Source organism: Apium graveolens, unplaced genomic scaffold (genome assembly GCF_009905375.1).
Source record: "Apium graveolens cultivar Ventura unplaced genomic scaffold, ASM990537v1 ctg3274, whole genome shotgun sequence".
Taxonomy (NCBI): Eukaryota; Viridiplantae; Streptophyta; class Magnoliopsida; order Apiales; family Apiaceae; genus Apium; species Apium graveolens.
The window spans coordinates 34,630-54,833 of NW_027418017.1; the positions used below are offsets into that span (position 1 = coordinate 34,630).

General features: G+C 34.8%; 1 protein-coding gene and 1 long non-coding RNA gene across 4 annotated transcripts; one reads left to right on the plus strand and one right to left on the minus strand.

The window, feature by feature from the left end:
- Nucleotides 1-8,393: 8,393 nt before the first annotated feature.
- On the minus strand, nt 8,394-11,174 carry LOC141701050 (uncharacterized). 3 transcript variants are annotated; one of them, XR_012566641.1, is made up of 5 exons: nt 11,164-11,174; nt 11,027-11,056; nt 10,570-10,712; nt 9,022-10,424; nt 8,394-8,914 (listed from the first exon to the last, which is right to left on the minus strand). It is a non-coding gene; the product is annotated as an uncharacterized LOC141701050 (long non-coding RNA). The 3 variants fall into 3 exon arrangements; XR_012566639.1 differs by having other exon boundaries at nt 10,570-10,720; XR_012566640.1 differs by lacking the exon at nt 11,164-11,174 and having other exon boundaries at nt 10,570-10,702; nt 11,027-11,057.
- Nucleotides 11,175-15,819: 4,645 nt separating this feature from the next.
- Nucleotides 15,820-17,427, plus strand: LOC141701048 (glucan endo-1,3-beta-glucosidase-like). The gene is made up of 2 exons (XM_074504692.1): nt 15,820-15,968; nt 16,324-17,427. Exons 1-2 carry the CDS (start codon nt 15,896-15,898, stop codon nt 17,277-17,279), a joined length of 1,029 nt encoding a protein of 342 aa, XP_074360793.1. The 5' UTR covers nt 15,820-15,895; the 3' UTR covers nt 17,280-17,427.
- The last annotated feature ends 2,777 nt before the right edge of the window (nt 17,428-20,204 follow it).

Genomic DNA, 20,204 nt, shown 5'->3' on the forward strand with positions numbered 1-20,204 from the left:
GGACATCAAAAATGTTTTTCTCAATGGAAATCTTAAGGAATAAGTGTACATGAAAATCCATCCTGGATCTGAAGGAAGATATGGGAGTGGAACAGTATGCAAGTTAACAAAATTAATTTACACTACAAGAAACAGGTCAAAAGACATCGGTTATAAACCGATGTTAAAAAAATTTAAAAGCGTTATCTTTGCATGTGTAGATAAAGGTCTAGAGTTTTAGACATCGGTTTGAGACCGATGTCTTAGATACCAGTAGACAACAGTCCTAACTTAGAAACTGATGTCTTTTTTCTAATATATTACATTTTAACACATGATCACGAGTTCAATAATAGTTTATGTTTTAATTTCTATCAATTTAAGCATGTGACACACAAAGAAAAAAAGACAAAGACAACGTTTATGAAAATTTGGACGTTGTAAATAAGTACTTTTAACATCGATTATTTTATGAACTAATGTAAATTATAATATTAGACATCAGTTATGTAAGCTTGTATTTGAGATAACTTTTGAGATGTTGTTAAAGATGTAATTTAACATCGATCATCTTAAACTAAATTGATGTTTTGTTCATAAAAGACATCGGTTGCTATATAATAAGCTGATGTCAAACCTCCATAGGACATCAGTTACTTGTTAGGTTTTATTGGTATATGAATCCTGTTCTTGCATACACATAAACTCTGATGCTAAATCCGCTACAAATGTTAACAAACTTAATAAGACCAAAGGATCCAAGCAAGTCTGGGTCCTTAAAACTAATAATTAGTGGTCTTTGTGATTGCAGGGCAACAGGAAAAATATTCTAGTTCTGGACAGTGGATGTTCAGGACATATGACTGGAAATAAGGCCCTGCTATCAGACTTTGTGGAGAAAGCTGGCCCAAGTGTTTCCTATGGAGATGGCAACATTGGAAAAACATTGGGATATGGCAATATCAATCTTGGGAATGTCATAATTAAAGATGTAGCTCTAGTCTCAGGACTTAAACATAATCTGCTGAGTATAAGTCAAATCTGTGACAGAAGTTATCATGTTGATTTCTTTGAAGAACACTGTGAAATTATGAGTAAATCTAAAGGCAAAGTTGTTCTGAAAGGATACAGGCGTGGTAACATTTATGAAGCTAAGCTTTCAACAAGTACTGATGGTTCTGCAATCTGTCTGATGAGTAGAGCATCAATTGAAGAAAGCTGGAATTGGCACAAGAAACTCTCTCATTTAAATTTCAACAATATAAATGAACTGGTCAAGAAAGATCTTGTGAGAGGATTGCCAAAGTCAGTATTTGCTCCTGATGGTCTTTGTGATTTATGTCAGAAGGCCAAACAAAGAAAATCTTCATTCAAGAGCAAGACTGAATCATCAATTCTTGAGCCTTATCATCTATTACATGTTGATCTATTTGGTCCAGTGAATGTCATGTCTATTGCAAAGAAGAAGTATGCGTTGGTCATAGTGGATGAGTTCACCAGATACACATGGGTGTATTTCTTGCACACAAAAAGTAAAACTGCATCTATCTTGATTGATCATGTCAAACATCTGGATAAATTGCTCAAAGATTCTGTGAAAATCTTAAGGAGTGATAATGGCACTGAGTTCAAGAATTTAATGATGGAAGAGTTCTGCAAAAACCATGGAATAAAGCAGGAATTTTCTGCTCCTGGAACTCCACAGCAAAATGGAGTTGTTGAAAGGAAGAATAGAACTCTCATTGAAGCTGCACGTACAATGCTTGAAGAAGCAAAGCTTCCAACCTATTTCTGGGCTGAAGCTGTGCAGACTGCTTGTTTTACTCAAAATGCAACACTTATTAACAAGCATGGAAAAATACCATATGAGATGGTGAAGAAAAAGAAGCCAAATTTGAAGTACTTTCATGTATTTGGATGCAAGTGTTTTGTTCTCAAGACTCATCCTGAACAGCTATCCAAGTTTGATTTAAAATCTGATGAAGGAATCTTTGTTGGATATCCACTTTCCACAAAAGCCTTCAGAGTCTATAATTTGAGAACAAAAGTGGTCATGGAATCTATCAATGTCTCTTTTGATGACAAGAAGATTACTGGTCTTGAAGATTTCATTGATCATGATCAGCTGAGATTTGAAAATAAAGACTTAAATTCTGATACTGAAAATCCTGACAGTCTAAGTCCTGATACTGTAAACTCTGATGGATTAAACTCTGATGTTATTGAAATTGTGGTGACTACGTCAAAGGAAGATGCACCAATGCAGGGGGAGCATACTCAAGATCCTACCACATCTCAAGAAACATCAGAGCATACATCTGGCTCTTCAAGTTCTGATTCATCAAGTTCTGATAAGCCAAGTTCTGATAGTGCTGAAAATCTAAATTCTGAAGAATCCAACTCAGAGAGCATAGTTTCAGGGGGAGCATCAGAAAATGAAAATGAAGACAGCATGGATCATGGGGGAGCATCCAGTTCTAGAGAAAACCTTCCATCTGCAAGGAAGTGGACAAAGTCACATACACCTGATTTGATAATTGGAAATCCTGATACAGGTGTCAGAACTAGAACAGGTACTTCAAATGAATGTCTTTACAATTCTTTTCTCTCTCAGACTGAGCCAAAGAAAGTGGAAGAAGCTCTTCAAGATGCTGATTGGGTGCAAGCAATGCAGGAAGAGTTAAATGAGTTTGGAAGAAACAAAGTCTGGACCCTAGTGCCAAGACCAAAGAATAGATCTGTTGTTGGTACAAAGTGGGTATTCAGAAACAAAACTGACAGTGATGGCATAATTACAAGGAATAAGGCAAGGCTGGTTGTAAAAGGATATTCTCAACAGGAGGGAATTGACTATGATGAAATATTTACACCAGTTGCTAGGTTAGAAGCCATAAGGATATTTTTGGCTTATGCTGCTCACAAAAAGTTTACTGTCTTTCAAATGGATGTGAAAAGTGCTTTTCTCAATGGAGAATTGGAGGAGGAAGTATATGTTGAACAACCTCCAGGCTATGTAGAATTAATTCTACCTGTCAGCATTAAATACTTTTACGTCTTCTGGCATTCTCTTGCCTATATAAGAAGCCACTTCACATCAGCCTTCCCATCAAATTCTCTCTCACCAACTTACCTTCATACTTTTTCTTTCAAAAACACAATGGTCAGATACAACATGTTTTTGAACTACCAAAACTTCAATATGGAGCTAAGCTGTGCCGACTGGCAGCAGGAATGGCACGTCACGGCCATTCCTGAGGAGATATGGGACTCTGTCCCATAGGAGGTACTGACCCACCTCCTGTTCTTCTATATGGACTACCATCGCCATCTGGAGCGATTGGAGGAGGAAAGGCTGGAAGCTCTCCGCCAGCAAGAGCGAATCATCCGACTCGCCATTCTGTTTGTCGAGAGTAGGAAGAAGAAATGATTTAATCTTGTCTTCTTCCTATTTTTCTTCATCATCAGCTTTGTCAGGCTTCTTAGCTAGGACTAAGGCTGTTGATGTTAGGTTTAGTAGCTTAGGGAAATCTTGTATAAGTACTGATGTAATTTCAATTTCATGAATGTATTCTCTTGATATATTAATGAAATTTGTTTTTGCTTCAAGATTTTGTCTCTAAGTTATTTTGTAATGCATTGATAAATCCTGATAATTATTCATATTTTGATGACCATATAAATTCTGTTTTAATTTAAGTTCTGATTTTTCTTTATCAGTACTTACTCATATAATTTATCTTGGTCACTTTCCCTTGATTTCTTTTCAGAATATTAATGTTGCAGTGAAAATTAATTAAATACGTGGGAACGGTTTCAATTTTGAATTAAAACTGTTTCACCTTGATTAATGGAAAATCTGGGTAAGTGGAACGGTTTTTCCTTGAAAACAGGCAAGTAGGCAAGTAATGATTACTGTTTTCTCGCGCCCAGTAACTATCCGTTATTACTGCATGTCTGACAGGTGTCCAACGTAACATTTTTTTTCAGAGTATAAGTAAGACAGAGAGAGGATTTCTTTAATCTTTTATTTCCTTCATATTTTTTTTCTCTCTACTTGCTTTTACTCTCACTTTCTCTCATCTTCTCACGTTGGTTTTTCATACAGACATTTTATCAAACACCTAACAGGCACTTTTGAATCTCAATTTTTCAAATGGCACCTAAGGATTTAATCATTGATGGAGCTAAGTTTGTTCCAAACAACTATGCTGCAATTCTTGATCATGCTGAAGCTCCATCTGAATTGTATTTTGTGCAAGATCTTCTTGCACACAGTGAGATTGGGTATGCATTAACCCAGCCTTCAGTCTTTTCGAGCCAACAAGTTCTGACGTTTTGGCGGACTAGGCACTTTGATGATGGTGGTAAACATGGCACTCCCAGTATTGTTTTCGAAGTGGGTGATTCATCTTATGCAGTTACTCCTGGTACAATACGCAAGGCTCTACATCTCCCAGAAGGTTGTACTTTTTCAATTCCAGAAGAATCGGCTCTTCAGGAGTTAATGGCAAATTTGGGGTATGAACAGAGTTTGGCAAAACTTGGGCAGTTGAAACGGGCTCATATCAGAAGAGAATGGAGCTTCTTCTTCGACTGCATCACCAAAGCTTTTGGGAACAAATGTTCGAATTTTGATGCTATCCCAATTCTGAGTCAGCACATCGGGTATGTTATTATCAATCAAACTCATTTTTATTTTGCAACTGGTATAATTAGTTTTATTGGGGATAGGATGACAGAGGATAGGAACGTTGTCTATTTTGCTAGATTCTGTCAACTTATTTATACTTTTTGTACTGATGAACCTCAATTAGTCAGTTCCTCAACCCCACCTTTTAAAGTTACAAAACGCTACTTTAATGACCTGGTAAATGCTGACACTAAGAAATCAGTGGTTAGACCATTACAGATTCCTCAGTCTGTAAAACAGATCCTAGTAAATGCTGATCCTGATACTTATAGATCGGTTTACTCTGATGTCCAACCAACAACAAACACCCAAAAACCATCATCCTCGGCACCTACCACTCATTCTACTCAATCTACCCTCAGGACATATCTCAAATCCTATCTCTCCACTTCACAGACTGATCAACCCTCACCCTCAGCACCTACTGTGAAGCCTTCATCCTCCAAGCCAAAGAGGACAAAGACTGTTCCTCAAACACCTCAAAAGAGAAGGAGGATTGCCTTGAGAGATGAATCTGATACTGAGGAACAGGTTCCTTCTTCGGAACCTGTTGTAAGTGCAGCTGAGAAAAAGACTTCTTAGAAGAATTCTGGAATTGGGGGATCTAGGCTTCTCAAAAGGCTTAGAAGAATGACAGTTCCTGAAACTCCCAAGGAATCCAAATCAACAAAGAGATACAAGAAACAGAGGGCAAAAAGGCCAGTTTTAGATGCTGAAGAGGAAGCAGCTAAGGAAGGGGATCAGGAATCTCTGATCTCACAAGACAAGGAATTTGCTCCAGTCACTTCTTCTCCATCAACTCCATCTAAGGAAGCTGTTTCTGAAAAGGCTACCACACCATCTGTGTCTCCTGTTGATCCAGGCACAAGTGCTGATATTGATGTTTAAAACTTGGTTGTGCCTGAAGTAATTCTCTTAGAAGCTCCAACAGTAACTAATCCTTCAACAACACATGTTACTGATGCTGTTCAAACTCCAGAGTTATCAACAACACCTTCTCTGCATCATGATGCTAATGATCAGACTTTAGGTGAGCATCAGGATTTGGCTGTTGATCAGAACTTAGAACCAGATCATCAATTAGAGGATGCTGAAACCTCCATTGCTACTCACACTGTTGTCTTATCAGAAGATACTGATTCTTTAAGTTCTGATGCTGCAAATGCTGGAGATACTGGTGATGCTACTCCAACTGCAGATGCTGATGCAGCAGGTCCTTCAGGACATGCTCCTCAACAGACTATTCTAAAGTCTGAACTGGTTAAGAAGTTTATTACTGGAGAAGCACCAGTACCTTGGAGTGAAACTCCTGCAGGACAGGAGTGGACTAAGGAATGGAACTCAGTTTCATGTGTTCCAACTGAAAAGCATCTTGCTGAGCACTTGACTAAAGCTGATGAAATATTAAATTCTGATGATTTCAAAACCCAGCTTAGAGTCACTGAATTGAGTACTAAACATCTACAAGGTCTTCACTCAACTACTCATGCAGAGCTACACAAGATTCAGGAAGAATTTATCAAACAGGAACAAGTTTGGAAAATTGACAAGAAAAAGTTCTTCCAACCTACCATTGACAGGATTGCTTATATTGAGAAGACTCAAGATCATCAACAAGCTCAGATTGATGATATTCTGAAAAATCAAACTTCTCAGCAGTCATAACTGACTGAAATCCAATCCTCAGTGGAATTGCTTATCTCTCTTCTACTTCCTGTTGATGCCAAAAAGGGGGAGAAAGTAATTAAGTCCAAATGCAAGACTGACAAGACACTGACAGGGAAGGATGATGAAAAAGATGATCAAGGAAACCCTGGAATGGGTAGAGGTCATAGTCAAGGTAGAAGATTCACATCAAGAAAAGCTGAAATCACAAGTCACAGGACAAGTTCTGATACTGGGAAAAGAATAAGTTCTACTGCTGGTAAAAGGATAAGTTCTGATGAACTTTTAGATCTTGATGAGGAAATGTCAAGACAATTATTTCTTCAGGAAAATCCAGGAATGGACTTAGAAAGTTTAATGGAAGAAGAAGCCAGGCTTAAATCAGAGAAAGTCACATCTAAATCTGAAGCTTCTGGTAAAAAGCCACTTCCAAAACTCAAAGGAATTGTGATCAAAGAAAGGACACATACTGAAGCAACATTGGCTAGATCATAACCGCAGATAGATCTAAGATCCAAGGGTAAAGAAAAGGTTGGTGAACCTATCAAGGTTTATGTGCCTCCTGAGGATGAAGAAATTACTGATGAAAAGGATAATCTTGCTCTGACTTCAAGAAAAGTTCTTAAAATAACCTCTGACATGGCTCAAGTTGTTCAGAGTCAAGAAATTGCAAGTTCTGATATTCAGAAGAAGCAAGTAACCTCTGACATAGCTCAAGTTAACTTGATATCAGAAGATAGACCAAAGACACTCCTACCAGGATTCACTAAAGCAAAACAGACTCAACCTTTGAAGACTACTGCAAGTGATTTTGAAGCAAGAGTAGTTACTGGAAAGGAAGCAAGAGATAAAACTGGATTGGGAAGTGCTGATGAAAGAAGAATACATAACACTACCAATGATCCAACTTCCTTGAGTGAACCAGGTATTGGAGCAACTCCTGAGAGATTGAATTAACTGGAATCTGTACAGATGGTTTACCATACCTACTTGAAAGAATACATCATGTTGTATTTCATGACAGATGGTAGGGTTTATCATATAAGACAAAATGCCATTCCATTGAAGTATTTTGAAGAATTGGAGCATGTACTATTCTTACTTCAAGTGGATGACAGAATAACAGGAACTGCTGCAAATTATTTGAAAGAACAGATTCAGAGACAGAAAAGGCTTTATTCTATTAAGTCTGACAGCACATATGTTCCAAAGTACAGAGATCACAATGGTGATATAGTTGAAATGAAGCCCAACACTGCTAAGATTATAACTACCTTTCTGGGGTACAGGGCTGTTGAATTCAATCTTGAGTCTGATAAAGCTTATTTGATCAGACTGGATCAGGATATAAGAAAAGCAAAGATCAATGATCTCAGAGCTGCAATCTTTCAAATTGGTGAAGATACTGCAGAGCTTAAAGATGCCAAAAGGAGAATGATTGATGAACTCAGATATGCTGAGAAATGTTTGTTGAAGAACTATCTCAGAACAACTCCTAACATCAGAGAGATCAGATGATGAAGCCAAGTTGAAGATCTACAACTGCTTAAATTCTGATATTTGTACAGACTGAAGTTGTTATCAGAAGTTGAATATTGGTACAGCTTTAAGGACTGTAAGTTGTAGTTATCTAGTCTAATTCTCATGCATTTGTACTTAATGTTTTTGACATCATCAAATATCTGTTAAACTTGTATATTATGCTAATTTACAAGTTGGGGGAGATTGTTAGATATATTTGATAATGTCATAGCTAATATAATTTATGTTTAGATTTCAGATCTTACTTAACAGGACAAATCAGTACTTAACCGTTGATCAGTACTTATACTGGAAGTCAGGACTTAAGGATATCAGTACTTATATTATCAGGAGATAATCATCAGAAGTTAGATATCAGAACTTAAGTGCTGAAGGACGATCAGATAAGGACAGTAGCTGATTAAAGGAAAGAAGATCAAGATAAACATAAGAAGAGATATGCATGAAGAAGGAGTTTCGTGAAGAATGGAATACTTGGAAGAAAAGATAACTGATTGATATATTTTAGAAAGCAGAATTATATTCCATATCAATTAGCGATTATCTTGTAACTGTGTAGTATATAAACACAGACATAGGGTTTACACTATAAGTGTTATCATATTCGAGAAGATTATTCATTGTAACCCTAGCAGCTCTCATGATATTTGTTCATCACTGAGAGGTAACAGTTCCATACTGTAACAGAGTTTATTATTTCAATAAAGTTTGTTTTCTGTTACTTAAGATATTAAAGTTGGATTTGATTGTATTATACACTGTATTCACCCCCTCTACAGTGTGTGTGACCTAACAGCTAACACCTTTAATTTCCTTGCCAACCCTCTGCGGCTCTGGCTATAATTCCACTTGTTAGCGTGAAGAATTCTTTGCCAACGTTGATCGTCTTTTCCACATTCTGAGATATTATTGTCTGTTGATCTGAGACACTTTCCCTAATAACGTGAAACTTCTGGATGCTCTTCACATTAGAAAGCTCCATTGTGCAAATTTTTTGTAGTGTTCCCCAGTATTGAACGTATAGAGAAAAGGCATTTTCTGAAAAATTATACGCAAGATAGAGAGATTAGAGAGTCTAAGATGACAATTATAGAAGAATGGACATATATAAACTAAATCTTAATGTGTAACACATTGACGCTCACCTGAAGGAGCGTGAGCTGCTTATCACCAGTTTCAGAAGAGTTTAATGCTTCAAGCTTATCCAAATTCATATACGCAGAAAACACTCATTAGGCGTGATCGGTCCAGACCATCTCAAATCAAGATTATGTAGAGTTGATATGGCCTCAGCTATCAAGTCTGCTATAAAAACAGTGTGTGCTTTTTGTTTTTGAACAAGAAACACGCGCAAAATTGATCACAAAACAACAAAGAATTAGTATCCAGTAACTGAAAATACGGTGACCTGACTTGCCTTCATAACCATACTGGTAGGTCTGCTCTGATTTGGCGATTTCGGAATAGAAGCTAGCAATTTTTCTCCAAACCCTATAATAGTGAGTGACCCAAAGTTGCCCCAAGACCGGCAAAAAACTCATCATACCCTTAAAGACCCTTCTGTCTTTATCTTCACTTTAATTTTTTTTAATATTTAAAGTACTTTCAATATGAAAATAATAAATAGAGAGCCAGCATAAGCAGTATCGTTATTGATACACAAACATATATAACAAGGGGATTCATCTATCCAATATCCGATATATTAACTTCAGGAAACTGCTTTCTAAGTTCTTACAGAAGTGTACCAGTGCATGACCTCTTAATCTAGCAAAACATCAACTTCCCAGATTACTATGCACAAGTGACTCAAAACCTATTATTTAAAAAAGATTCATGGCCAATATAAACATTGATAAATAGAGAAATGTATGGCTAGAAACCACAATGATGAGGTAGTTTGGGATAAAAAGTAAGTCTTATTAGTTTGATATTCTGGTACAAATTAAGAAGCAGCTGGCAACAGGTATATAACTAAAATAATAGATATTCTTTAGATATCAAAAATCTAATTTTAATCTCTAGTTCAGCCAATGAAATTGTACACATACCTAAAACCAAAATTTCTCTGTACGAAAGTGAAATAATACCATCTCCTGTTTTTTAGTTTCAATAAACGTCATGGTTTAAATTAAATTATGATTGCACTAGGGAACATTACTATTGATTCCTGTTTATACGAAAAAAGTCTCTTCAGGTTACATTTTTTGCTTGTCCAGTTTCAGAAGAATTTAATGCTTCAAGCTTATACAAATTCATATACGCAGAAAACACTCATTAAGCATGATCGGTCCAGACCATCTCAAATCAAGATTATGTAGAGTTGATATGGCCTCAACTATCAAGTGTGCTGGAAATATAGTGTGTGCTTTCTATTTTTGAACAAGAAACACGCGTAAAATTGATCACAAAACAGCAAGAATTAGTATCCAGTAACTGAAAATGCGGTGACTTGACTTGCCTTCATAACCCCTGTAGGTCTGCTCTAATTTGGCGATTTCGGAATAAAAGCTAGCAATTTTTCTCCAAGTTCAGCTTCTATCACATTCTGAAAAAACAGTAAATAAACTTCAAAAACAGTAAATAACTAAGGATTTTATATATGCATCAAACAGTTTTATATAAGATTCTTCTTCGTACACCCAAACTGGGTTCTAAACTAATATCTAGGGATGATGTAGATGAAATCTTACCCCCGACTTTTGAAATCTTTGCCAATAATGGTTGAACTTCCGATGCAAGATCTAGAGGCAGAAATTCATGCTCCAAAAGATGATAAAGATCTTTCACTTCCTGAGTAACATAGGTCATTACACCTTTCGAGATCTTTCACTTCCTGAGTAACTAGCCGCCATCACAGAAACCAAAAAAAGGAATATATCAGCCTCAACTTAAAGACAAAATGTTGGAGACTTGTAAGTTATATACACAAAACTGTACATCTTACAAATATACTATCTTTGTCAAACAGACAAACACTAATGTCTAACATAAGTATATCTACTTGCAGCCATAAACAATATATATATATATATATATATATTAACGTACAAATACATGTACTAATATCTTATGAAAAGCAGATGTGATGTATAATTGGGTTGTACACACGTCATGTTACAAAATTGAGTCACAAAACTGTATACTCACCAGGTCTGAAATTAGTGATGATCGCGAGAGCTATAAAAAAAGAAGGAAAATACTAATTAGAAGAAAATTATACTTCAGACTCTAAGAAATTACAATTCAGACTTTAAAAATAAGATCCAAATATCTAGGGATGATACCATGTTCTTCGACACTCAAACAGGCAATAGATCAACAGCTTGGCATGGAGTCCGGGGCTTCTTCATCACCTATACCATTAACAACAAACAAAATCATGTAAAATCATCAACAACCCTTTATTAAATGTTACAAGAAATGAACAAAGAACCTCTTCATCACCGAAGAGACGGGTTTTAGAGCCTCGACCAGCTTGTTGAGATTGAGCTCTTGCATTCTTTTCTTGTTTTCTTCCACTGTCTTTCTCCGTAAGTCCCAGATCTGTTGAGAGAAAAAAGAAAATTTATACAAAATATGAAGAAATATGGGTTCCAATCTTGGTAATTAAAGATGGGTTCCACTGATTGTAGAAACAAAACTAAGAAATTGAAGATGTGTTGAACTAATTTTACTCCATTTGTACCTAATTGCATGTAGGGTTTACATATTCTTAAAATGGGGGTTGTGTTGTGAAATTAATGGTAAATTTAGGCTTTGAAGCTTGAACAGGGAGCGAGAGCAGATGAGAGAAGAGTAGAGGAGAGGAGAGTAGAGAGAGAGATAGGCGAAGCGAAGGGAGAATGAAGGGGGAAAAGTGGAATAAATTTTGGGGTGGGGGGGAATTAGAATTTTAGTTAAGGGGGAACGTATATTGTACTGTAGTCGTTCTTTTTTATTTTTTAAAAAAAATGAGATTAGACACCAGTTGTGTTTTAAACCGATGTCTACAAACTCTTTAACATCGAATAAAAACTAAGCGATGTTAAAAAACTTGTTAACATCGGATGCTTTTCAGACCATTGTTAAAAGCGTGATGTATTTTGCACTGTTTCTTGTAGTGTTACGGACTGAAGTAATCCTCATGTACATGGTTTGAAAGGTTCAATCAAATACTCAAGAAATACGGGCATAAACAAGGTCATTCAGATCATACATTAGTTTTCAAGCATGCGGCAGGTGATAAGGTTGTTATTCTTATTGTCTATGTGGATGATATAATATTGACGGGTAATGATCTTGGTGAGTTAGAAAAACTTAAGAGTTTGTTAGCTCAGGAGTTTGTAGTGAAAGACCTTGGTCCAATGAAATATTTTCTGGGAATGGAAGTTGCAGGATCTAAAGAAGGCATTTTCGTATCCCAACACAAGTACATCATGGATCTACTTAAAAAAACTGGTATCCTTGGATGTAGACCTGCAGGAACATATGTGAAGCCAAAAGGAAAGTATAAAGAGATAACAATAGCGAAGCAAGTGAACAAAGAGATGTATCAGTGACTAGTGGGAAAATTAATATATTTATCGCACACCAGGCCTGACATTGCCTTCGTTGTTAGCTTGATTAGTCAGTACATGCATAATCCATTGGAAGAACACTTATAGGCTGTATTTAGAATACTAAGGTATCTCAAGAAAACAGCAGGAAGTGGACAACTGTTCGAGAAAAATGCTGAGAAAAGTATAGAAGCATTTACAGATGCTAATTGGGCGGGATCAGTTCAAGATAGGAGGTCGACAACCGGATATTGCACCAAAGTATGGGGAAACCTGGTTACTTGGAGGAGTAAAAAATAACTAGTTGTGGTTGAAGTAATGCAGAAGCTGAATTAAGAGCACTCGCGCAAGGAGTTTGTGAACTAATATCAATTAGGCGGGTACTATATAAAAGAATTAAAACTTCCAAGCAGTGGTCCTTTAAGGTTGTACAGTGACAACAAATCAGCGATCAATATAGCTTATAATCCTGTTAATCACGATAGAACCAAACATGTGAAAATAGATCGTCACTTCATCAAATAAAGAAAATGAGTGAAAGGATCTATGTGTTGTGTAGATACCGAGCAAGCAATAAGAAGCTGATTTATTAACCAAAGGTCTTTCTCAAGAGATTTTTGATATGTTGGTATTCAAGCTGGGCATATGGAATTTGTATCCTCCAGCTTGAGGAAGGTTGTAGAAGTAAATGCAGAATATTCAGTATTTAATTAGTATCATTCTTTAACAAGAGATTGATATCTTTATAGGGTTATTTAACCCTATCTTTATATCAATATAGCAGATATTTAGAAACTGATTAGAGGGTAGTTAGTTGTTTGTACAACTAGATTGATTGTAATACAACCTATTTAATAAGCCATTTTTCATACAGAATAATATATCTCAATATTTTATTCTCTTCTTTAGCATGAAATCATAATAGAGATCAACATTACCTAAGTGGTGTGGATGGAGTATTGAATGAATCGCAGAGAGTTGGGTATGAATTGTTGAGAGAGTCTAAATCGCTGAGAGAGTCCACGTGCATTTGATTGTTGAGAGAATCCTCGATATTGTTTGTTTTTGAAGCGGCGTGTATGATTTACTCATTTAGTAATATTATTATTATATTAATATTAATAATAATGTTAATTATTTTATAAAATGGATAATTAAAATTAGGGATTAATCAAATTATAAATTATACATATATTTAGCTATTATAGTTTAGTACAGATTCACTCGTACCATAATGTGCAAATGCACAATGGTCCTGCTGAATTATAGGTAAGGTAATGCTACATGAATGAAATTCTTAAAACCACAAAATATTTTGGTATTATCGAAACCCTAAGGACACGGCAACTGTTGGTCGACGCTTACGATCATTTTCTTCGTGGTACTAAATTTGAGCACCGACTTTGTAGTGGCATTTTATGCCCACGGATGTCATCCTAGTCTAGCTTTGTGCAAATAACTACATGTCATCCCTCCTTTTTACCTCAATAATTTATTCTTGAAGAACATATATACAGCATGTTTAAGATCAAAATTACAGCGTTCTTTCTTTCATTTTTTTAATCTGAAAAGGTCTTCTTCTATAGTTAAATCTCATGCAAATTATTATTATTTTTTTCAAATTTTAAAAGATTATATAAAATTCAAGTTCAATACCAGCTAGACCTGACAACGTTCCACGTACTTTCATGTTTTTGTGTATCAAACCTTAAACCCGAACCCGACCCAAATTTGCATTCATATACCAATTTGGTGACACTATCCCGGAACTAATAAATTCGTGTTTATCCGCTTTAATACACTAAAGTACACGGATCATATTGAAAAAAATTAATTGTTAAAAAATACAATAGGTAATTAAATGGTGAAGTGCTCACTCACGTAGTTAAGGAACAATAACATATATTTTATTATTTACAATTATATATATGTTATTTAGAATAGGTAAAATTCACATTTGGTATTAAGTATAAATATGTACATTATATATTTTTAAAAATTTAACTATTTATTTATTCCGTGTACTTTTGTTCCGTGTCGTGTACCTATATCGGAAACTCAAACCCGACACTAATTATATTCGTATTTTTTCGTATTCGTGTACCAAATTTTCGAATCCAAATACTAATTATTCCATGTTCATGTGTGATATACCAGTATTGTAAAGTCTAATACTAGCTGATTTCAAAAAATTCATAAAATAAAATAAAATATCAGTTCGATACACATGTAAATATGCTTTTATTTATGATTTTATGATATTTTTTATTGTCATTAATATAAGGGTGCCTTTTGACCTATGGAAGGCACAATAATAGCTTTGTCCGTCCCTAAAAATAATTATCCAGATCGGTTCGAACCGGAATTTATCCGGACTTTTTATTTATATATTAAAAAATATTTTAATATTTTATAACTCGAATTATGAGTAGTTTAAATACTAGAGAAAATAATATCTTTATATATCAAATAGAGTAGTTTAGACACCGAAATAAATAATTATTTTTAATATAATATATAAACAATCATATATACTTTATTTATTTCTAATATTATGATATATTATTTTAAAAATCATAAAAAGTATTGTATATTTTCAAATTTTATAATAAAAAATCGATTTTTTAATCGATTTTTTAATCGAACTTTTCAAAAAACCCGGCCTTTTATCCGGGCCGAACCAGGCTTTTATCCGGGATTTTTTCGATCCGGACTTTTCGGGCCGAATCGGATTTTCGAGAAAAAAGGAGGCCCATTTAAGGCCCGCGGGCTGGGCCGAACCAAGCCGGGCTTTTTTCCGGATCAGGTTTTTCGAGTTTTTTTCCGGATCGGATCGAATTTCGGGATTAGGATTTTTTGTTGAATTAACTGACTTGGTCCTCATTAATTAGTTCCCCAGCAACTATCATTATTTTGATCGATTTAGCATAAAAAAATTATAAATAATTGATAGCTTCCTAACTGATTTCGACCTTCTGAAACAAACTGTCACTATATCTCGATCCTCTTCTCATTCTTAACTTGGACGACTCCTAGCTAAAAAAACGTGTACGACGAACATTTTCGAAACTAAAAAAATTTAACATTTTCTCAACATTAAAATATTAAAGAAAAATATAGCGCCTCCTTTGGATACAGAAATGCTGCAACTGAACAGTGTGAATAACACTGAATCTAGCTAGATTCCGGCTGCTAGAGCTAGCCCATGGAAAATAAGCAACCCACGGATACTACTTTTCAAGAAAACGACCTCCGTGACTCCCATTAATGACGACAACACTTCTGTTTGGCAATTTGACGTATTTAATATTTTTAGCAAATTCTCGGAAATTATGCTTCTTACAAAATTATTTGCATTATTAGTTGACTACTCGACTCAGACATCATGTTGCTGATTACTATATAAGTGCAGTAAGAGTGCATGCATTAATACACGGAACATTGGAACTTCAAATATATATACTACTTATACAATTTTGACATGTCTAAGCTAAGTTTTATGCAATCTACATTTCTGTTTCTTGGGATCTTTATGCTTGCTGTTAAAACAACAGGTTAGTTAGTTGTCTCTTTCTCAAGCACGTTATTAAGGATCTTGTTAATGATACTGATGCAGTGAATAATGTTGTGCCTTATATTATATGTATATATTTTAGAATAAGTATTAGGTCAGAAGTACCAAATTTGCATCTCCAGTTCAATCTCGTTTTACGTGTTGCAGGTTCATAAGAATGTGTTACGTCAATATTACTTTGTTTTTTGCTAGCTAATAATCTGTTCTCGGAAATATTCAAAGATGTTGCCAGCAGGATGTGATTTTTAACGTTAGGTTAATGTAATATTAATGCATATGTATGAAATTTTAGTAAATATATGTACTAATCACTTGCTGCATGCCTGCATTTACAGGAGCACAATCTGTAGGTGTGTGTTATGGGAGAAACGGAAACAATTTGCCATCTCAACAGGCAACAATCAATCTGTTCAATGCCAACCGTATCCGAAAAATGCGATTATACCATCCTGATCAAGCAGCACTTCAAGCTCTTAGAGGAACAAGCATAGAGGTCATTCTCGATGTGCCAAACTCTGACCTTCAATCCCTTCAAGATCCCGCTGCAGCAAGAACATGGGTTCAAAATAATGTACAGAGTTACACACCAGGAGTAAATTTTCGTTACATTGCTGTCGGAAATGAAGTTGATCCTAACAATGGGGGTACTTCCCAGTACGTTAATCTTGTGCTTCCCGCCATGAGAAATGTGCAAAATGCGATTGTAGCAGCAGGACTACAAAATCAGATTAAGGTTACCACCGCTACATACTCAGGTGTTACTAGTGGATTTCCTCCGTCACAGGGTTCGTTCCAAGATAATGCAAAAGGATTCATGGGGCCAATCATTCAGTTTTTAGCCCAAAACAATTTGCCTCTGCTAGCAAATATTTACCCTTATTTTAGCTACCTAGGAACTCCTCAGGGTAATCTTCGATATGCTTTGTTTACATCACCGAACGTGGTCGTATCTGATGGCAGTCGGACATACTGGAACCTTTTTGATGCATTGCTAGATACTATGTACTCGGCTGTTGAGAGAGCTGGTGGTCCGAACATCGAGATTATTGTGTCAGAGAGTGGATGGCCTTCTGCAGGTGATAGAGAGGCAAGTGTACAAAATGCAGGAACATATAATCGGAATTTGATCAATCACGTTAAAAATAATGGGACACCAAAAAGACCGGGGAAACTTATACAAGCTTACATATTTGCAATGTATGATGAGAACCTCAAGGGAGGGGCAGAGACTGAGAAACATTTTGGGCTCTTCAGCCCCAACCAGCAGCCCAAATACCAACTCAGTTTTTGAGCTATGCTATGATTCTAAATTATGTCATGTAATATATAGAAAATAAGGCCCATTATCGACAATATGGACCACTTAAAGATTACAGTCATGTTAAGGAGAGTACGTTCCAGCAAGCAATATAATGAATAAAAACAGAAATTAAGTATAATGAAGTTTTTTTGTTTTCGTTTAATTTTGCTTCATGCTTTTTACAAGTCATCAAGTGATTCCCAGATACTTCAGAAGTCGGCTTCTTACTTTACATGGATATAGTTTGTCATTTTTATATAGAAATTCTAGTTTAGTGACAGGTTCATCGAATATTATTAAATATATGATCCTATTGGGGTCTTTCTCTAATAGCTTACGGTTTTAGATGAGCTGGTTACTCAAAGTTCGATTCTCAGTCACCCCCAACATTCTCACAATTTAATGTGGACACTAAAGGCAATTAATACCCCAAAGATGGCGGAAGGACTAAGGTTCGATTCTCGGCCAACCCCAACATTCTCACAATTTAATGTGGATACTAAAGGCAATTAATACCCCAAAGATGGGCCGGTGTTCCACTCTTCGACCCATAAATGGGCTTTCGAGTGAGGGGGAGTGTTAAATATATGATCCTGCCTTCCTCTAATACCTTAAGGTTTTAGATGAGCTGGTTACTCAACAAATATCAATTACCGGAAGTATCAGATCATTCAAACTGTTTCCTGTTTTGTGGTTTCTCTATGACCCAACCATGGAAAACCTAAACTTAGGTAACTTAAGGGACTAGAATTGCTATTATCGCAATACTAAAACCCCAAGGACACGGCAACAGCTGAATGACATTGTAAAGGCTTCTTGATTGCTAGCACAACCAATATAGGTTGGTTGTCGATCGATTAATCTGTTGGATGTGGATCGATTCGGAAGAACGAGACTTTACGATCCGGTCCCTGAAACACTGCAAGCTCTTCCTGGAACAAACATAGTACCAAACATGCAGCTTCAATCCCTCCAAGATCCTTCTGCAGCAAGTGCTTGTAGTTGGATTAATCTGTTATATAATTCTAAATATCTGTCATGTAATAAATAAATAAGGCCAATCAATTACCAGCTAAAGATTACAGTCATGTTCAAAACTTCATAGACTTTTGGATTGGATTCAAGCATAAGCCGAACTAAAGAATGACCCTAACTAGTTGACAATATAGCCGCCTCAAATGTTCAATTAAAAAACAAAATTTTCATTTGTTAAAAAATCGATTTAATATTAATATCTTACGACTACAGGTGAATGAACAGACTTGGTCCTCATTTGCCCGCTATCGAATATTGTTGTGATCGATTTAAGTATTAAAATTAAAAAAATTCATAGATGATTGATACCTTATTAAGATCCTTAACCTAACTGATTTGGACCTTTTGAAACAAACTGTGATCCAAAAAAAGTTTGACAGGAGAGTTCAATTTAGTTGAAAATTACCGCAATTTTAAGGTTTGATTCGTAAATAAACGGAATTTAGCATAATATAGTTCATCTTGTAAGTTTGCAAACAAATTTGATTACGACGTGGATAAATGTGTTTATATAATTCTCGCTAGTATTACAATTTGTGATAGTGAATAAGTTTATTATTTTTCTAGTTATATATGTTCGTAAACATGTTACGAACAAATATTAATTTATGACGCACTATTAAGTAAATAATTATGCATTTATTTATCCACAAAGAAATTTAACTATGTATTTATTAAATTTATTAGTTTGCAACTAAAATTTAGAAATCAAAAGAACGAGTTCGTAAACAGAATTTGTGATCAAGAGTTCGTTAACAGGATTCATGTATTGTTAGTTGAAACATACCTCGTAAGCGATTTGTGAACATGTTGACGAATAAAGTTTTTTTTAATTATTTGATACGCGAACAAATATTTTGACTCGATAAATTTTCGAGTTCGAGTTCAATATATTTTAATTAACTGAAATATAAATACTTAAAAATTCAGCTCGATTAGGTTCATTAAAAACCCTACACTCAAATGTGCTAAACATTATTTAAAATTAAATCTTTTATTTTATGTTTATTTTTAAGGGGGAAATTAATTTTTTTATGAAATGCAAAGTAACTGTAAAAATAATAAAATATAATTATGCACTTTCAAAATGTATTCGAGGTGCAAAATACAATCTCAGATCGGTTTTTGTACATAATTAACTAGAAGTCTAGAAGCACCTTACCCTAAAACCTCTGCAAATTGAAAATGGACGTGATCAGAGTATTTTATTATTTTAAATAAATATAAGTTAGTTATTAATTAATAATTACTAAATTATAGAGAGTTTACGACATCAAATAAAATTAAATTTGAATTACATAAATTTATGAAACTATATTAATTTAATGTATATCATTTACAAATATAATATATATATATATATACATTTATATATATATGCTAAATAAGGCCGAAGATGATATTCGAAGATAAGTATCTTTCATTTCCGCTGAGCAATCACTGCACGACTAAGGGGTGAGCAGAGCGAATAAGCTTTCGGTTCGAATATTTAATAACCGAATGAATATATCAAAAATAATTTGCTTCGATATCTGAATTTATAAAATATGGTTTGATATTTGGAAAGGATTTTTCAAACTTTGGAATTTCAGATTTTTTATTTGAATTTTCGGATTATCCAAATTATTTGAATTATGTTTAGTTTAGAATTACATGAATGTTATATATAAATATATGTAACTGTTATATTACATCAATGTTCAATTTGTACTTACTCATCATCCATATCAGCCTTTTATTATTATTATTTAAACTTTAACAAATATTAATTTGTTACTCACTCTTTACATAATTATTAATCTCTTTTTATAAAATTATGTATATTTATAAAAATGTCATGTTTACTTATATTGATATTGAAAATTAGTGTAATAAATCTAT